The sequence below is a fragment of the Mchenga conophoros genome, linkage group LG6 (assembly GCF_057382185.1).
Source record: "Mchenga conophoros isolate Kocher_MC1m ecotype Shallow Benthic linkage group LG6, M_conophoros_male_GT1.1, whole genome shotgun sequence".
Taxonomy (NCBI): domain Eukaryota; kingdom Metazoa; phylum Chordata; class Actinopteri; order Cichliformes; family Cichlidae; genus Mchenga; species Mchenga conophoros.
In genome coordinates, this window is record NC_140531.1 from 29,936,538 (window position 1) to 29,955,743 (window position 19,206).

Below are 19,206 nucleotides of genomic sequence, written 5' to 3' on the forward strand. Positions count from 1 at the left end.
TACCTTAATGTAGCAACACCCTTAAGGTCTTATTGACTTTGCTCTGTAATTTTGCAAGAATAAACTGTCTGCAGTAACACAGCCACAGAGAGATGCCCTTGGCAAACCCAGAGAAATCTGTGGAGATTCCTTCTTATAATTTCCGCTACAGGAGAACCCACAAGAAGCATCTTTTAAGTGCTATGAGTGCAACTGGCGAGCTCCAAGCCCAATAATCTCCTCTAATAAAAAAAACGGATGCAATAACACAACAGTAATAGAACTTTGCACCCTCCCCTTACAAATAGAAACAGGAGATGTGAGGAATTTTGAGGAATCACAAGCTAGTATGGATGTGAGCTGGGCTATTTGTAACCAAGTGTGAAGAGCTGGGGAAGTGATCTTAAAGGCTGACAAAAATATCCTTGTCTTAGGATAAACACACTAAATGCTCCAAGTTGATTTATAAGCCTGCTTTTGTTACTGTTGAGGAAATGTGTGCAGGTGTTGCAGCATAAGCTGCATGTACTAAACCTGGGTATTCATTCTGGACAATCTCTGCCTACAGACCCATCTGAAAGAATAACTAAATAAACATGACACTGTGTAAAATGTAAGAAAAAGCAGGATGTAGGATTTAAACATATTTTTAAAAATCTATATTTGTTTGAATGTAGCACTAATACAAAAATATATAGCTGACAATGTGTATTTCTTCTTTATCATTTTAAAAATATACTCGTTTAAAATTTTAAGCCTGCATTTCAACAAAGTCGGCACACGGGACCGTTTCTCAAAGGATTGTATCACCTCTTCTTTTAACGGCATGTGGTGAGTGTTTGGGGAACTGGGGAGACAGACTGTTGTAGTTTTGGAAGCCAAATACTTTTCCACTTTGCTGCATATACATAAGAGTTAAGCTGTTCCTTTGTTGCTTTTTTCATCTCATAAAGCTCCTCTTATTTGGTGACAGACCCAGACTGTAGGCAGGTTTTTCAGCACTGCCTTCTAGTAATAGATAGATAGATAGATGACAGACAAAGGCACAGAAAGATGGTTGGATGGATGGATGAACATTTGCATTGCGCACTAATAACAAACTTGATAATTCCCCAATTCTTTAGTCATGATTTCCTATGAAGAAATTCAGATTTTGACAGATCAAACCCGTTTTCCACTTCACCTCACTCTTAAATGACTTCAGGTCAGGATCTTGTTATTGAGGGTTGGTTTTTTTTCCTTCTTTACATAGTAGAGTTTTAACTTTTGGGCTCCAGTGACAAACTATGTTCAAGATCACACTGATGTTCACAAGTGTTTCTGAGACCATTCAATCATTTCTACACTAAAATCATCTCTTTTTTTGGTTTCTTTAAAAATGCATTTCGCCGTCATGGCCACTCCTATTGCTTTTTGGCCTCATCCACGGCATACAGAGATTTCACCAGATTCCTCGAGTATTTGAATTTAATTATGCACAAATTCTTTACTATTTTGTCCATACAGTCTTGCAGAGTGCTCAAACCCTCCCTATATTTGATCAAGACTCAGTCTCCTGGGGATGCTTTATAGCCACCCATGTTACAAACATTAACATCATTAGTTGTGAGATGTTCTACAAACTCCTTTTTCCTCCAGGCATTTTCCAGTCTTTCTTTGCCCCAACTTCCACCTTTCAAACACGTGATTAAAAAGTATGATATGATTTTTTAAGACTATTTTTTATATGTAGGCTTTAAATTATTTGTAAGTCATTGTTTTTATCCCACTGGATGTATTAAATATGTATAATCAGTGTAGTATTACTTTAAGTACACTGTTTTTATAACATTTGCATTACATGAATACACAATAGTGCGTGCAGATCTCACAGGCTCTTAAGTTTGACATGAGGTTTTCTTTCAAAACCCAAATAAATAACTCGATTATCAGCATTGCCTGTCATACTGTACAATTGGTGTAAGTGTGCTAGTCACTTTTTAGCAGCTGTATGTATGGTTGGCCTGATATTGTACTGTGGTTTAGAGGTGATGGGTAAACAGAGACTACAGCAATAAAACAATTAAATGGTCCAATAACGGCAGGCAGGAGGTTTAACTGAGCATCAAACACAGGGATTGAGTCCACAAATGGTGGACTGGCATATGCAATGTGTTTGAATTTACAATATGTGTCAGCCAGTGGACTGAATAATGCTTGTCTGTTGCTATTAGTCCTTCGAAAGCACATTCAGGGTAGGGACACAATGCTGCCATGTTCACACATCTATAGCAAAAGTAAACAGATTAATAGAAAGTCGAAAATTATGGGTGTATCCTTTGAAAAATGAATCCTGACCACTGCAGACAAAAGTGGAAAAAATATTTATATGTAAAAGAATAAAATCCAAATTCTATTATTTCTTTTCAGAGATCTGCATAAGCACAAGCTTGTGCTGTTGGACATACTGGAATGCACTCCTGAGTCCTCCTAATCCTATCTAGAATTACTTCCAGTAGTTGGCATACTGTTTCTAATGCATTGCATTGCATTACAGGAGTGTCAACTAATTTTTGCGCGCACAACTTTATTAAAGTGATCATTAAGTGGAAAAGAGATGAATTCAAAGCCCTTAATTGATAAACATGAGTGGTTACTATGGTAACGTCGACTACGTAATGAGCTGCTGTTTGCAACAAGTGAAAGAAAGAGCGGTTCTCTTCAAAACAAACGCCTGTCAAACTCATTTGGCAGCAATATGAACGAAAATATGTCTTGTGCAAATGCCCTGTAAAAAGCCTGAGTAAGGTCTACCGACTGTGCATAAAAATCTTTAAACTGCTCTTTTACTACGAACACTTACTGCACTTCACGTGGAAAAAGCACAACAATGCCCGATAAATCCGCTACAAACTGGAGACAATATTTACAAAACACGTGTTTGGCTACAGCGTCTCTCTTTGTACAAAGTTTCATTAATACGCACACATTTTTGGGGAAAAGGTGAATGAATGAATGAATATAAAGTAACAAACGCTTTTCGTGCATCCTATTTCTCGGTGCGTATGAAAAGAAATCCAAGGCAGCGCGCGTGGTAATACCGTGCACGAGAGCACGAACAAAAAAATTTATTAATTACAAATTAATAACAGAAATGTGCTGATCCTTCAAAAGTCAAAAGCACGAGAGCCGGTTAAAGCGTGGAGCAGATTTGCAAACCAGCGATCAGGAGCACGGGGTAAACAAAGGCCCGTTTCTGAGTGCAAGCTCCATTTTGAACAATGCGGCTTGGTTTCTGTACTGAGCTAAAAATATAATGCACACTTTAAGTACTGCAAAACCCGGTTTCCTAAAGTGCGTGCACCTGCAAACGAACTTACCTGGGGTGCTCCCGAGTGTGCTGTGGCTTCTAAAACTACTCTCGGTACAGTAGCTGGCATCATCATCATCTGGTAGTTCCTCCACATAGTCAGAGTCGTTTCCCAAGGCCTCCTCTTCTTCAAGATCCGACGAAGGGTTGTCGTTCAGGAGTTCATCTTCGTCTGATCTGTAGCTTAAATTATCATCCTCCTCGTCGCTGTTGTCGTCGTAGACCACCTTGGTTTGAGGCCGCCTCACTCCGCCTCTACTGCCGCGGCCGCCTCTAGACCCCCTGCCTCTACCTCTGCCTCCTCTGCCCCGCGATGCAGCGGTAGCGGCGGTGGTGGAGGCTCCAACTTTCCTGCGGCCCCGGGACGAATGAAAGTTCTCTCGACCGGAGATTTCTGTATCTACCTCCACAGAGCCAGTGCCACAAACACCCCCACTTGCACCCCGTCCCCGACCCCTTCCTCTGCCCCTTCCCCGTCCACGCATCCCTCTACTCCTGCCGCCTCGAGAGCCACGGACTGGCCCGGGTGAACCTTCCCGCATCACTGCTGCTTGTTTGGGCGGCCTTCCTCTTCTCCCTCTCATTGTGGGAGAGAGTATCTTCTGTTCCGCTTCAATCTCGCTGCTTGAACGAGCGACGCACACCGGAGAAAAACGGGGAAGAAAAGGCCAACAGATCTGGCGACGGTTCCAGATAGGTCCCCACCAACCCCCAGTCTCTATTTGTGAGCGGAAAGCTCAAACTGAATGGCCGGTGTCCCGCTCTGGGTCGCCTGCAGACGCCATTTTTCTTCACCACTCTCCCTCCGTTGAAAACACAGCAGGCCCCAAAACTGCGTCAAGCTAAAACTCAGGTTAACAGTGGCTCAAAGCAGACGTAGAGCGCTAGCTCCTTCAAAATAAAAGCAACTAAAAGCAAAAAATTAAAACACTGACTATATACCCAGTTGAACAGAGCAGAGCAGCCGTTTAAAATGCAGAATATTATTTTTAATGCCACAGTGGGAGGCCATACATTAAAAAAAAGAGATTTAAGCGATTTCGCCTTAAGGACGTCGCTGTAGCATACACGGAAGTGATAGCGTCATTCTCGAACTTGATCTTAGCAGGCCTGAGTCTATTCGAGATCACGTGACTCACTATTCCACAATAGACGAAATTGCCGTGCTAGTTCATAAAATTGGTTATCCATGCAAAAGCTGTCCGTCAATAGTACTTTATTAGTGTTTGGTGCTTCTGTTGTGTGGTTTTAATCTCAGGTGGGTTGAGTGCACTCAGTAAAACATAATAATTCATTTTCGGCCCTGTCGCCATCGTCGTCACTGCAAAGCGAGGCGAGAAGATAATGCGTCCGACATTAAGCTCTTGTACATGGACACAAATATGCGCTCATTAAAGTTAATACCACACACCAATCACTTTGAAAATACCACGAATGTGTGAGAGCAGCTGCAATTTATTTAAGATACGAATGTATATTATATAACTTTAAAATCGTTACGCATTGTTTGCCAGTGTAGTCAGTTAACTTAAAAAGTAGTAGTGCTTATTAGCCTTTAAAGTATGTACAGTATGTACAGCGTAATAGTTGTAACTTGTTACCCTCTGGGTTGACTTTACAACTTGTATAGGTTAACTTGATTTTTTAATCTTTTCTGTCCGTTTTTTCTGTCACTTTGGATTGCTAATTCACCAGCAGACGGAACATAACCTTACCGCAGAACGGCTAAACATACAGAAAAGTGTCTTTTTTTTACCTCATATTATCCTGTAATACAAAACTCAACTAGGCAATAGCTATGTGGTTGTGTAGTGTGATATTGGTTCTAATAGACATGTGTGAGTAACGGTTGTCGTGGCCGAGTGGTTAAGGCGATGGACTAGAAATCCATTGGGGTCTCCCCGCGCAGGTTCGAATCCTGCCGACAACGAATCGTTCTTTTCTTTCACCACGAAGATAAGTTTGCGTTGATTATTGGCGGGAAATAATGGAAACACCAATCGATTGCCCTCATCTAGATTTATTCATCTTTACTTTTTAGCACCACATTCATTGATGGAAGAAAACTACAATTCAACTGGAGTTTCACTCAAAATCTTGCTAAATGCTCACCCTCAGTAACAGCCATAACAGTTTTCTTTTCACCTACTTCCACATACAGTACATTATATATATTTATATATTTTAGTACACTTAATGAAAGTGATATTTTAATCTTAGTCAAAATGAACACTACAAACTTTTAAACCTAAAACTTTAATTAAGCTGATATCTGACAGCAGCTTTTAATAAAAATAAAGACAAATGAATTCACATGTGTTCATCATCTTTTTTAATATTAAACATAAAAGGTTTTCACAACAGTTTTCAGCTGTGTAATGACACATACAAAAATAAGTCATCAACTCTCACAGTTCTAAAGGCAAAGCCCCAATATTAACATTACAATCTCACACCATACTGTTGCATGAGGTGGCTTCTGCATTAAACTTTTACAAAACCAGAAATTAAGCGAATTGTCAAATATTTTGACGACTTAAACAAGTTAAAACATGGTTAAAAGAGAGCCGCAACTTTTTCAAGGCCTACACATCTGGATAGCAAACGTCTGTGGCAAAAAAAAAAAGCACTCAAGAATAATAACCGTGAAATCATTTTATCTAAAAGGTTGGAAGAAGATGGTGTTATGAATGATTAAAATTATTTTGTACACATTCTAAAACAGCTCAATGATTTCAATGGAGTACTGTCCGATGCTCTCCTTCGCCTTCATTTTACGGAGTTCTTGAAGGCTTCCCTCAATTTTTCCAAGCTCAGAAACCAGTCTCACCTGAGGATACAAGAAAGCATTTTTTAAAATAAGCTTGCAGTAATAAGCACAATGCTGACACACAAAATAGGTATTATTAAAATTAACATGCAGCTGATTACTGAGCAGATAAAAGGAATAACTGTTTGTTACCTGAGATTTAACAAATCTGTGGAGGTTCAGCAGCAAGCCTTTAGCTTCTGGAGTCATTACTAGCACCGTAAAATGAGCATCCAACAGCAAACACACCCAATCCATGATCTACAATCAAACAAAGCAACGCACAGTGAGCATTTCTTTTTCTTCTTTTCTTGTTTTGCTCCAACAGGAAAACCAGATTTTTTGCATTCAATAATTTGTGTACAACAATTTTGTGCCAAACTCCAGTAAAGTATTTTTATTATTCAGGCATAAATAATTACAAGCGCAATAAAAATCGTGCGTCTCCAGTGACTGCATTTCTTTTAATCTCTCTTGTAAATGTTTACACTGCGTGTATGTGCCGTGGGAGAACTAACCCACACCCAGGTGAAAATAGGTCCACAGCATCCATACAGGAAAATCTGTCAGCATGGTTGATAAAATGTTTTTTCTGTCACTTAATATTTCTTGGCGTACAGATAATAGCTGCACTGACACAGCTGCAAGGAACCCTGGCATTATTGTTTTTTATGTGTTGAGTTCTAATAAAATGCAGTCTGAGCTTCATCTAAGTCGTATTTATAAGCAACCTCAATCTGACTAAACCAATAACAGTCAATTTTTTCACATCTTTATTCAACAAATGAAATAATCATCCACACTACAGGTTGGAAAACCTAACTGAACCTCTGTGCTAAAGATTTCTTTAAAAACTATGTAAAGGGTGGTTGGTGGGAACAATACCTTTATCACAACAACTTTTACAGGGCCTTGGGAAGAAGCTTTAGAGAAACATTAGGAGTGAGGCATAAATAATTTCCAAAGATGTGAGTCTAAGTACTAACAGCTGCTCTCAGTGACACATTTATAGGAAAATTATTACATTTATTATGATTTTTAATCATTTCCCTTTGAGGTCTGGACTACAGGCTGGTAAAAACAAAGGTTATTCACAGGCATTTAGAGGCTCCTGGGTTTCTTAAGTATAGGAGAAAATGCCAAAGACCCTGAACAACTCTACACCATCACCTGTTTCACCCATCAACAGAGGGAATACACAGATTTCATGCAATCCAGTTCATCTTTTTAAACTCAAAGTATCACTATTTAAATTATTCAGACAAGCTGATTTGTCAAAGCTGTTGCACCAATATTTAAGGTGCGCTGACGGATTCACTCATGCAAGAAAATATCTGACCTCTTTCATTTTTTTAAAATTTTTTTATAGTCCACAGATGGAGACAAGTAGATGGAGATAAAACTGGAGAGACAGCTGTCTTTATAAACCCTAAATATAATTGTGGGATTATAGTTGACCGACATATTGAAATCTGCCACCATTAGAATTGCTATTTCTCAACGGCAACACCAAGGCTCAATTCACTTCTATACTTCAACAACTACGGTGCAGTCCATTTATAGAACATGAGTTTGTGGTAGAAATTTTCAACTGCAATGCCCCCTCCAGTCGGAGCAGCCCCACCAACCCCAAATCAAGACGGCAGTGGTGCAAGCAAAAGAAATTGTAAAACTGTGTGCTAACCAACTAAACAAATTGTATTTTTTCTTGCGTTTACAACTAGGCTGTTTGAATGCTCTCGTGTCATGAGTGGCATCACTCCTAGCTTCGACATCCGAGGCAAATGAGCCAGGAGAAATATTCTCCAAATGCTGCGGGTTAGATTGTGATAATGTTTGAGGCTGATCTCATTGCAGGTTTGCTCACATTTCCCACTTAAATCAATAACACAAAAATTTCCCCCCCAACTGACTCACAAAAGAGTACTTATTTTTCCATTCTGCCCATTACTGCTTAGATTTAATTTAATCAACCAATCGTGCTTCTTTTAAAGAATGGATCATACCAAGCAATGGGTCAACACCTCGTCATTAAGATACAACTTTTAGCCCCTTAAGCCAAGACAAAGATGTCTAATCACACAATTAAATGAAGAAATAAAGTTTGGAAAGTTTCACAAATGCCAGCTAGACATTTGTGGGATGGCCTGAAAGGTGCTTTTCATTTAAATCGGCCCTAAAAGTACTGATGAACTGAAATGATTTTGTGGGCAGGAACGATCCAAATTCCCTCCTCGTGCTTGTGCTGTAAAGTGCTCCATGAAACACCTCCTTCCAATGGAGGTTCCACAAATTGCTAAATTCAACAGTTTGGTAAGCAATTTTTAGAGTGCACTGAGTGCTTACATCAAGTGTTCAATAAACTGTAACTTGGAAGACTGCATGTAAAGCAAAGCCATCCTAATTGCTTATTTGGACACAGATACAAACCTGACTCAGACTTGGTGATCTAAATCCCTCCATCTGTGGGAAAGCATCCTGGGAATATTTTAGGTATAGAAATTGCAGGTACTGGAGGAAAAGCTGGTTGGAAGAAAAAGAAAATGGCAAATATCAGAGTTGTTTGGGATTAAAGCACTGTCTAGTTTTTTTTAGAGAAGTGGAATAATTTGATAGCAGTTACTTACCATGACATGTTGAGAGGAAAGATCTTTTAGGTGTGGGAGGAGAAAGGTGTCACTGTACGGTGTCTGCAAGATCTCATTTCTATGCAGCTCCAGTTAAGACCCAATACTTTTAGATTTTCATGCATTTTTACATTTAAATTATTACACAACCACTTTGCAAAACTGCAGCTTAACTAACAACAAAGACTGTCGGATATTTAAGCTGAATGCAAGAAGCTGTGAGGACAACAGAACAGAATGGTGACGATGTCTGAGTGCTGGGAGGATACATTAGAACAGCCTTGTGTAATCCCACTGGACAACTGAGTTGTGAAGGAGCTGAGGCCTTCTTCTTCACGTCTTCAGCTCTGGTCTGACGGTCATTGACGACTGACGAAGTGGGGCTAAAACCATTCTGCAAGCCAGCCTCTGCACGATCTCTCGTGATTAGGTTTTCCATAAACTCGACGCTGTCAGGCTCCAGGCTCACCTTCTCTGCATCAACATCTGGTATACTGCATGAAACAGAACAAAAACAACTTGCATTAATAGAACATAATGCTATGTCAGGCCACGAATCAGATTATTAAAGGGAACCTATAATCCCAATTCCCATCTCTAAGTTTAGATTCTCGTACTCCACTAGGGTAGCTATGCATGATTCACAGTTCATAATAATCATTTATCTTATGCTTACCCGCAGCGTTCTGAAATGAGACATTTTAACTCCTTGCCCTTTGAGGCTACTTTCTTCAGACTCATTGCATCTCACAAGCAGGCTTGAATGTCAGGTGGGTGGAGTTTCTCTGCTTTTAGTGAGAGGTGTGTGGCTGAGATGGCCATGTTAAAGTCACCTGCATTTGAGATACACTCACCAGCCACTTCCATACATCTAAACAGCCAATCACTTGGCAGCTGCTCACTGTATTTAGGCAAACATACATGGTCAAGAAGACTTGCTAAAGTTCAAATGAAGCAGGTCATCAGGTCAGAATGAGGAAATCATAGCTTTGCTGTTATACACAATGCCGTTTGGATTTTTTTAATGCATTTATTACTTCACTATAAGATGGATTCTAGGGCTGGGCCATATCATAACATTCAGGGTAATACCAGTATAATGTTGGGCAACGATAAGAAAATGAAATATCGCGATAGAATATGGGTAAAACGCGCATGCGCAGTGCCTTTGTTTTCATACGCACATGGCGGAAAAAGCATGGCGGTGATGGAGAATGAGAAGGGCGAACGCAGATCGTTGAATGAAACAGATGAACCAGAACTGGTTTGTAAAAAATGCTGCAACTTCAGTGGTATGGAACTGGTTTAGCTTTCGTCCATCAGACACACAACAAAGCACTATTTTTGGTAGCGCATGCTAGCGAGCAGGTCGTTATTACCGTGTTTTTTGGAAAATACGGCACACTTCAAATCAATCCTTTGATTTTTCTGAAAATCGACAGTGCCCCTTATAATCCCGTGGGGCTTATGTATCAATTCTGGTTGTGTTTACTGACCTCGAAACGATTTTATGTCGTACACGGCGCTTGAAAATCTGTCAGATGTTTTAGTACGACTTTGCTAAGCTACGAACCTGCACCGCTTGATGGATTGTTGGAGCATTACGGCTACCGTAGGCAGGAGCCTCGCGGAGTGATACGTACTGTGCTTCAACATAATATTACAGTGTTGTGTGTGCGTAACCTCTTTTAAGTTTTGTGGATATTATACATGGTTATGCTGAGGATATGTCGGCCAATTTCCACTGGAAATGCCTTTTGGTTAAACTGTCAGCAAGGAATTTGCATTTGCACTGTTGAATTTTTATATAACTTCATAAAAAACAGCTGCTTCTTTAAGTGAAAATACATTGATGGGTTTTTTGCACTAATAAAGTTGTGGAGTTGTAAAGTGTTTTGTCTAGTGTCAATTATATCGTCAGTTATATCGTTGTCGCAAAATTTTCAAATGTATATCGTGATAAATATTTTTGGTCATATCGCCCTGTGCTAATGGATTCTATGGCAAAAAGCTCAAACCATCTCAAATTGGTTTCTTTAACATGATAGTGAGTTTACTGTACTCCAATGGGCTCCACAGTAACCACAGCTCAACCCGACAGAACACCTTTGGCATGTAGAGAGACAGGATGGATGTACAGCCAACAAATCTGCAGCAACTATGTGATCCTCTTATGCCAATACGGACCAAACTCTCAAAGGGACATTTCCAGGACCTTTTTGAATCTGCGCCACAAAGAATTACGTAAGGCAGTTCTGAAGGCAAAAGGGGATTCCTGGTACTACTTTGGTATACTTAACAGTGTCTCCAGTGAGTGTATATGTGGCAGAGATAAGGACAAACATGGAAGTCCACTTTAAAATACTACTGCAACTGTATGCATACCAAAAGTAAGAATACCGTTAGCATGCAAAGGACACTGGCAGATCACTTACTGTCCATAAACTGGAATTTGTACATAAGTTGTTGCACAGTTAAAAACAGCCTGTCTTACCTGATGAATGCCTTCAGGCAGGCACAGGTAACAGCTTCAGGAATGTCAGGGAAGAACTGCAAGCAGAGCTGACACAGGAAGTAATCCTTCTTCTCAAGGGCCAGAAGCACAAGGTCAGGACACACACTGTTGAATGCAATGACGGCACATAGTTATATTCAATTGCTCACTCGTTGAATATTTCCATCTGTATGCAAGAAAACAGTTTGGGGTTTCCTTCATGTTTCCCACATTAGAGTACAAACCTATTTTATGGTACCTTATTAAAAATGTAAACTACATTAAAAGAATATAAAATAAATTCTACACACTAAAAGAGTTTTGAGAGTCAATATTTTTTCCATCTACCTTATCTCACTTGCCATACATACCTGTGGCAAAGGCACCGAGTGTGAACCAGCTGTGCCAGCGTGCTAGAAGAGTAGAAGGCTGGATCGGCAAGACTCCGGGACACGAGGGTTAATGCAAGCTGTCCCACTGAGGGCTGCAGGTCCTGGAACTCTGCCCTGGTCAGGAACCCCTCCACCTCTTTCTGGATCTCTTCCACTGGTGCTGTCTAAGAGGGAAAATAAATATATTTTTAAAATTCAGAATTGTTTGGTATAATTCTGTTGCGCTGAAGCATACAGAACGAAAGCTGTGTCATAAAAATAAGTCACGTTTTTACCTTGATGAGCTCTAATACTTGGTCAGTTGTTAAATTAGTTGTTGACTGGGACTTACGGGTCGTTCTCTGTATGGAAAAACAGAAGAATCAAATTAAGGATCTACCACACAACACTGGTGTCTCACAGATAAGTTTAATAAATAAATATTACTATATTTTTTCAGTAGTTCGTAATATTTCTTCTTACTATTTAGAGTACCTTATTTCAGTAATTCCAAATGTTATGCAACATTATTTTTTCTTTTAATGTCATTAGAGATTTAAACAGAACGACAAAGAAACATGTTTCCCATTATCATATTATATAACTCTTTTATATAAAGGTTTTACAAACAGGAACAATGTTAAGGCTTCTGCCATAAGCCGTTCGTCTCTGCAAGAGTGTGGACAATGACAAACTCACAGTTCGCAAAAACACTTATCCAACTTACCGTCCTCCTCGTTTCTGCAGATTTTGAGGGCTGAGCTTTTTCACCGTGAAGAATGTTATTCCAAGACGGCACAGAATTCGGAGTCTTCGACTCTGTGGTTAAAAAACAAACAAAAGAGTATTGAGTGAACACAATTTCTCATGTAAAAATGGGAATCAGAGATATAATTTTGAGTCGAGCGAGAGTATAACATGTTTGATTCAGCTCACCTTCAGTCTTTGTATGTTTTAATTTTCCCAGGGCAGAGGCAAGAGAAGATTTGGGGCACTCGAAGGGTATAATGGAGAGGGTTTTCCCATGTGGAATAAATACCTTGTTGGAATAACTCCAAAGCTGTATGAGAGACAATAAAATCAACATAAAGATGATGCAGACATAGTTCAAAACTGTTGCTACATATTTGTGTCTAATACACTGGTTTTAAGATTGTAAACTGCTATAAAGTTGTGAGAAGGGACAGTGAGCCCCGTCACAGTGGAGTGCAGACACAGTGCTCTACCAAAGTCATACAGTCCTCCATCAGCACCCAGCAGCTGGAAGGACAGGGAACCTTGGCCCACACTTAATAACAATGAAGCCTGAGCACGTGTGATTGCTGTCGTGTGAGTATGAAGTAATCAGTCACTTTTAAAGATTAGGCTTTACTATTGTGAATGATGACTTAGCACTAATGTAAGTCACAATTTCTGAGTAGCATTATTGCTTTAAAATTTATTGCTTCATCCTAGTCAAAAACCAGGACAGTTAAATAAATAAACAAACTTTATATTCTGTTTGGGTCAATGCATTCCTACCTGTCCGTAGATCTTTCCAGCCATCTCTTTTCCAGCCTGAAGCGTCTGAAAGTTGGTATTCCAGATGCAAAGAAAGTCTAAAATAACACAGGCAGAGAGACATTCAGGAACTACAGACACCCAGATCAGATACTTCATTTTTGATCTGACAGATATCTTTTAGGCCAGAAAGCTAGCATGTTAACCAAGCATTCATTTCAGTTCTAATAACTTCAACCTGCAAAACCACTTCAGCTTCAGAACTTTTCTTTAGCCACTGAATAAAATCCAGACACTAGAAACCACATTTAGGCCAGCTAACCCATTATTTACTATATTTAATTACTTAAAAACAAAGGGCAAAACAACATAGCATCAAGTGATAGCTGTTTACACCGCTATTACTATTATTTGTGATCTTGGCAAAAAGAGAAGAAATAACTAGCTAAGACTAAACAAGCAGAGTTGAGTTTTACGTTTTTTTAACTGATTAACTAAGACATAAAAGACAAGCAGGTAGGAAAATAACAGCTCTACATTTCATCAGTATGATAATGTGAAACTGTGCTACTAAAAAATAAAGCCGCTGTTTCCATGCCAACTCCCTACAAGGGCTTACTGAAAGCCTTGATATATAAAAGACTAATTTCAAGAGGATTTGCCATGCACAGTATGGTACTTGTAGAGGAGTTAAAGATCTTTATTTTAGATATTGTAATTTAACAGCATTTACCTTTACCACCTCCAGCAGAGGGATGTGGAACCCCAACAACAGCTACATGGGCTTCATCCAGAGCCATGGCCGACGCTGCCTCCAGCTGGCCATCACCAACAGGAAGACCCAGCAGCAGGCTACGGGGCAGGGGTAAGGCCTGGACCCCCTCTTCAGTCCCGAGGCCCCGCACGGAGAGCACACTCTGGTACACGTGACCATTAGGGTCTAAATGTGAGAGAAATGTTTAAACATTAGCAATACTACATACTGCATACCTCACCAACTGTGTGTTTGTGTAATTTAGCTTCATACATGTAGAGTGCACCACTTATTTACATCAGATTATCAAACTGTGAGCAATTGGAGAAGAGTGCATTCACAACTAACTGAAGTGAGAGAGCAAAGGGGATCTTATTCACAGTAGTGGACCTTCACTACATGTCTTATTTTAAACTGCTAATCCTTCAAAAGTGTCCCAAATCAGCTCAGCAGTACTGTTCAGAGGAGGGGGACTAGGGGCCTTTTGAGTACAAGTTTAAACTTAGTTACTTAAGGGATGTCATTTTTTTTTAAAGTCACATTTTTATAATTGTTGATGACCCTGATGAAGGAACACAGCTGTACGTTTTTACACTCCCACCCCCTGTAACTGGCTTACAGTGCCAGTAATTATCTTTTCCAAATTCCATAGCATATGGCCTCAAGCACCAACATTCAAAATGTTCTGACAGGAAAGTGTGGCTTACAGAGATAAAGGAGGCAGATGTGCTTATCCCTGTAAGTGGCAGAGAAGCTCAGCGGGGAGAGACCAGGTTCTTCTCTCTCAAGCCGGTACCTCTGTACAGAGTTAGGGTTCAGTCTCTGCAAGTAGAGAAAATGCTCTCCTTTCTGCGGGGAGACAGTGACAGTCATGTTGGGCAAAAGCAAGGACATTAGCTGTGTTGCAAAAGCAATGAGCACTTAAAACTAAATCCACTTGAAACTTTTAGCCCATCAAGTATTTTACCTGTTCAGTTGTGATGATGATAAACTGCTGGGTCTCTGCCACTATGATGGTGCTCCACCTGCAGAGAAAAAAAAAAAAAAAAGGGGGGGGGGGGGGGGGGGGGTTAAAAGTTAACATGTTGCACTCAAGTACAGCTCTAGAATAAGGTCAACATAAAGTTTGCCAAATGACATCGACCTGATGGCTTCTTCTTGAGCTAGCACCTCCTCTATGGGCTGCTGCGGAGCAGCAAGGAGAGAGTCCAGCAGTCTCACAGCTCCTCTCTGAAACAAGACCACAGGCTCCCCTCCATGTGTACAGTGAACCTTCCAGACATCTGAAGAAACCTGGAGAAAAAGCACACGGAAAAGGCAGAAGTGTTCACGTCTGTCAATAACACACTAGTTAATTCATTATTTTCAGGTTAATTGCTCTAAATACCACTGAGAATTTTAGGAGCAATGTGCAATTTAACATCATCAGCAGGTCTACAGTGGTTCTTATGTGTTTTGTTGCTCTCTCCAAGTCTTAAGTACATCAGACAGGCTCATACTGTCAATCTTTTTAAATCTTATCTTAAAACGCATTTTTATTTACTGGCTTTTAATACAGCATGAGAGTTGTTTGTTAATTCATATTTGGTGTTTGCTTTTAATACTCTAAGTTGTTTTATTATGCACGTTGTATTCTTGTACAGCACTTTGGTCAACGCTCCTGTTGTAATTAAATGTGCTATATAAAATAATTAAACTATTAAAACCAGTCTTGCTGTGGAGACGGTGAGCAGTGGACTCTACAACAATCTGTACTAAAATATTTACACCAGTGGAGAGGAGATACCCTTAGAGCTGGGATTGTGTGTTTTGTTGTAGTCTTCATTTCTGTTCTTGGTGGTAGAAGCGGGGTGGCTGTCTACTGTCTACATCAATGTATATGTTCGGACTTACTGTTGCTTTGAAGGCTTTGTCCAATAGTATGTCATCTTCCTTCCAAATTCTTATCACCTTAAAGAAACAACATCAAAAACAAGCAGATCACTGGAGACATCTTTGAACTGATCTCATATACGAAATACAGATACTGCCTATTGAAAGAGGGATGCACATATATGTTGGCCGATAGACTTTTTTTTGACTGATACTGGCCCTTCACAAAATAAAATAGTGTTTACCTATTGTGCCTATAGTGACTGATTCTGCTCCCAAGTCGATTTTATAGTAACTAAATGGTTGTTCTTGATAATATCCACCCCTTTTCATCATAGTACACCTAACTGTCAATGGCTGCTTTAGCAGGATAACGCCCCATGTCACAAAGCTGAAATCATCTATAACTGGTTTCTTAAACATTACAGTAAGTTTACTGTACCCAGTGGGCCACACAGTCACCTGATCTCAATCTAATAAAGCACCTTTTGACTGTCATGTTTATACAGACCAAAACCTCTGAGTAATGTTTTCAGCACATTGTCGAAGAATTAAAGTAGTGCTGAAGGCTAAAAAGTCTCCAACTTTGTATTAGTAAGATGTACCTAATAAAAGTGTCCAGTGAGACACTGCAGCAACCAAAGCAGTCACCAAAGCCTACCTTGTTGTCTGTTACTGCCACATATTCGTTGGTTTGTGAGTTGAAGACTGCCGGGCACGTCAGTTTTTGTCCTTGTTTCACTGTCCAGCTCCCCAGCGGCTTCTGGTCTGACACCTTTCAGGCCATAAAACAAAGGGATAATTAATAAAGAGGTGATGTTTCACATAGCTTCTATTTAGCCATACACACGCAGTGCAGAGTTATGTAAAGACTGTTTGCTACAACCACATCTTTTACCGCTGTGAACGGATCTCAAAAGACTTGATAAAGATCTGATAGACAGTTTACCTTATTCAGGACACACACAGCAGTAACTTTAGCTATTTTAACTACACTGTAATGCGTTTAGCTTATCCAAACAACGAGGCTTGACACGCTCATTCACGTTGGAGAAAACGAGGATAAGACATGCAGCCTTATTGTCAAGCCGTTTTTATCGCATGCAAAACAACGAGTTAGCCGCTGAAGCTGCCCCCCCAGAGAAGTCACATTTTAAAGGTATACACGACTTGTGATGTCTGTAGCTAACTTTAGCAAACATTTGACTGTCATATTCGAATAGCAAGTTTACAAAACCAATGTAAAACATTTACTGCCGAGTTTCACTTAAAAGACACATAATAAGATATAAGACAGCTTTAAATGCATGTTCGGTTTCGTCTAACGCTCTGGTTCCAACGCTGCTGGCCAGAAAACCGGAGGATGCTAACACGAGTCGCACTGATCAGCTGGCCCAGGTTAGGGGAGCCTCCTGAAAGCTAATTTTAAACGTTACCTTGTACAGAGTCACTGATCTGGTTGAATCCGTGACCACGACATGATCGCGATCTCTCTCCTCTTCGATCCCTTGAATGCCTGAACTTGACAGATTTTGATCTGGAACAAGCCCACACAACGTGTATCCTTCATACAGCGCTGCCATGCTGGACGAGAAGAACTCGTTGGATCTCGCGAGAATACAGATGAACTGACGCACCGGATCCACGAGACTTCTGTCACTGCGGCGGGATCTTGTTTTGCGCCCCCCCCCCCCCCCCCCCCCCAAAGAAAAAAAAAGAAAGAAATAAGAAAAAACGAAAAACTTAATTTTTTTTTAAGTTTTGAGACATTTGAAAACACTTTTAATATTTTTTTTTACCCAATGATTAATTTTAGATATATAGAACTTATTGGATGAGGCTTTATTTTGAACACGTTACGATAATACAAAAACTAAACAAGGAAAACGGTAATTAAAGAAGTAGAAAGAAGTCCTCATCCTACTCCTCACCAGTCATCACCTTTCTATGTCATGTCATATCACGAATTTGTGTATGTGCTTGTATATAAACACGTGCACACATATTTTGCAACGTTGATAATATTACAATACAATACAATACAACTTTATTTATATTGCACATTTAAAACCGAAGGTACACCAAAGTGATTCAGAACAAGGTTAAAAACAACAGATATAAGACCATAACAGAGTACAAATAAGCTAACAAATGAGAAACGCTGGTTAAACAAAAAATGCACATAAAATAAGAAATAAAACATCAGAGCATAATTTAGAAGATAAAATCACCGAGTATTCAGAAATATAAGGTGGGGGTATTGATACAGTGGTACATCAAGAGAAGATAAATAACGTAGGGATAAAATATAGGGAATCTGCACTAACTAACCAAAAACGCTCGGTCAAACAGGTAAGTTTTTAACTGTGATTTAAATAAATGGATGGAACCAGAGGTGCGAATAGAAGCAGGAAGATTGTTCCAGAGGCTAGGCGCTGCAGAGCAAAAGCATGGTCACCTCTGGTATTTAGCCGGGATCTAAGCTGCACTACGAGTAATTGTCCTGATTGGGGATATATGGACTAAAGAGTTCAATGAGGTAGCACGGCGCAGTATTGTTCATGATTTTAAAGGTAAGCAACAGAATTTTAAACTCAATGCCGTGTTTGACAGGGAGCCAATGCCAATGATAGTGAACATTCATAAGTATTGTGCCAAACCCCTGTACAGTGAAATCGACAGGAGAGAATCTGAATATGTTTTGCTTCTTATGTATATTCTTATGTATATATTTTATTGCTATTTTCATCCTGTTTAATCAATTATCACTCTCTGAACCAAGAACTGAAACATTCCTGACTTGCATTGCAAACCTGCTGCTATATATATATTTTTAGTATTCTTTTAGCACTATTTATATTATTATATTACTATTTATTATCTTATTGTTAGGGCTGTTTTTGTTTTTGTTGTGCATCTGCACCTTATTGTTGTCAATGCCTACGCATTTTTTTGGGACAGTGTGAAACGTAATTTCAATTCCTTTGTATGGCAAGTACATTTGAAGAAATTGACAAATAAAAGTATTCTATTCTATTCTATTCTATTCTATTCTATTCTATTCTATTCTATTCTATTCTATTATTATCACATCAAGAAATGTATTTTTATTAAATGTATCAATTTCCACACCATCTATGTGCACTTGTACATCATTCTTACCGAATAACAAATTTTAGTTTTATGTAGATTTAATGATAATTTGGTCCTACCAAACTACTTTTTTTCCACATGTTTGAAGTGACCAGTTCCAGTGACTCTTTTTCCCTAGAATAAAAAATATTTGTTCCATCTGCAAATAATACTAATTTTAATACATCCAAGCATGATGAAGAATATTCCCAGCTTCACAAATTGTGTCCTGTCAGTTAAAGGTTTCACTTCAGAGCACAACAGCTCTTCTAAACTGAATACTGTTACAGTTTATATTATGACTGATTTTTGTCAGATG

At 39.4% G+C, this 19,206-nt stretch overlaps 2 protein-coding genes and 1 non-coding gene across 8 annotated transcripts in view; 1 reads left to right on the plus strand and 2 right to left on the minus strand.

The window, feature by feature from the left end:
- LOC146572893 (nucleosome-remodeling factor subunit BPTF-like) overlaps positions 1–4,149 on the minus strand; it is a 65,471-nt gene extending 61,322 nt beyond the window's left edge. For all 6 annotated transcript variants that reach the window (XM_085277342.1, XM_085277341.1, XM_085277337.1 and 3 more), the window contains exon 1: positions 3,339–4,149. In XM_085277342.1, coding sequence (XP_085133468.1) covers positions 3,339–3,912 — 574 coding nt within the window. In that variant the 5' untranslated portion in view covers positions 3,913–4,149. The remainder of the gene's footprint in view (positions 1–3,338) is intronic.
- Positions 4,150–5,176: 1,027 nt separating this feature from the next.
- trnas-aga (transfer RNA serine (anticodon AGA)) lies at positions 5,177–5,258 on the plus strand. Its single transcript has one exon. It is a non-coding gene; the product is annotated as a tRNA-Ser (tRNA).
- A 385-nt stretch (positions 5,259–5,643) lies between these two features.
- nol11 (nucleolar protein 11) lies at positions 5,644–17,373 on the minus strand. The gene is made up of 18 exons (XM_085277344.1): positions 17,192–17,373; positions 16,417–16,530; positions 15,777–15,833; positions 15,028–15,176; positions 14,851–14,908; positions 14,591–14,732; positions 13,863–14,069; positions 13,151–13,227; positions 12,566–12,689; positions 12,357–12,448; positions 11,926–11,991; positions 11,630–11,814; positions 11,259–11,384; positions 9,034–9,258; positions 8,765–8,843; positions 8,568–8,660; positions 6,291–6,398; positions 5,644–6,158 (listed from the first exon to the last, which is right to left on the minus strand). Exons 1-18 carry the CDS (start codon positions 17,336–17,338, stop codon positions 6,045–6,047), a joined length of 2,163 nt encoding a protein of 720 aa, XP_085133470.1. The 5' UTR covers positions 17,339–17,373; the 3' UTR covers positions 5,644–6,044.
- Positions 17,374–19,206: the final 1,833 nt, after the last annotated feature.

Excerpts from the sequence above, each read along its gene's own strand:
- nol11 (XM_085277344.1), bottom strand. The coding sequence starts at position 17,338 with ATGGCAGCGCTGTATGAAGGATACACGTTGTGTGGGCTTGTTCCAGAT. Across the intron at positions 13,228-13,862 it reads CTCTGCTGGAGGTGGTAAAG|ACTTTCTTTGCATCTGGAAT; the intron begins GTAAATGCTGTT and ends GTGTTATTTTAG. Across the intron at positions 11,385-11,629 it reads ACTCGGTGCCTTTGCCACAG|TGTGTGTCCTGACCTTGTGC; the intron begins GTATGTATGGCA and ends TGCATTCAACAG.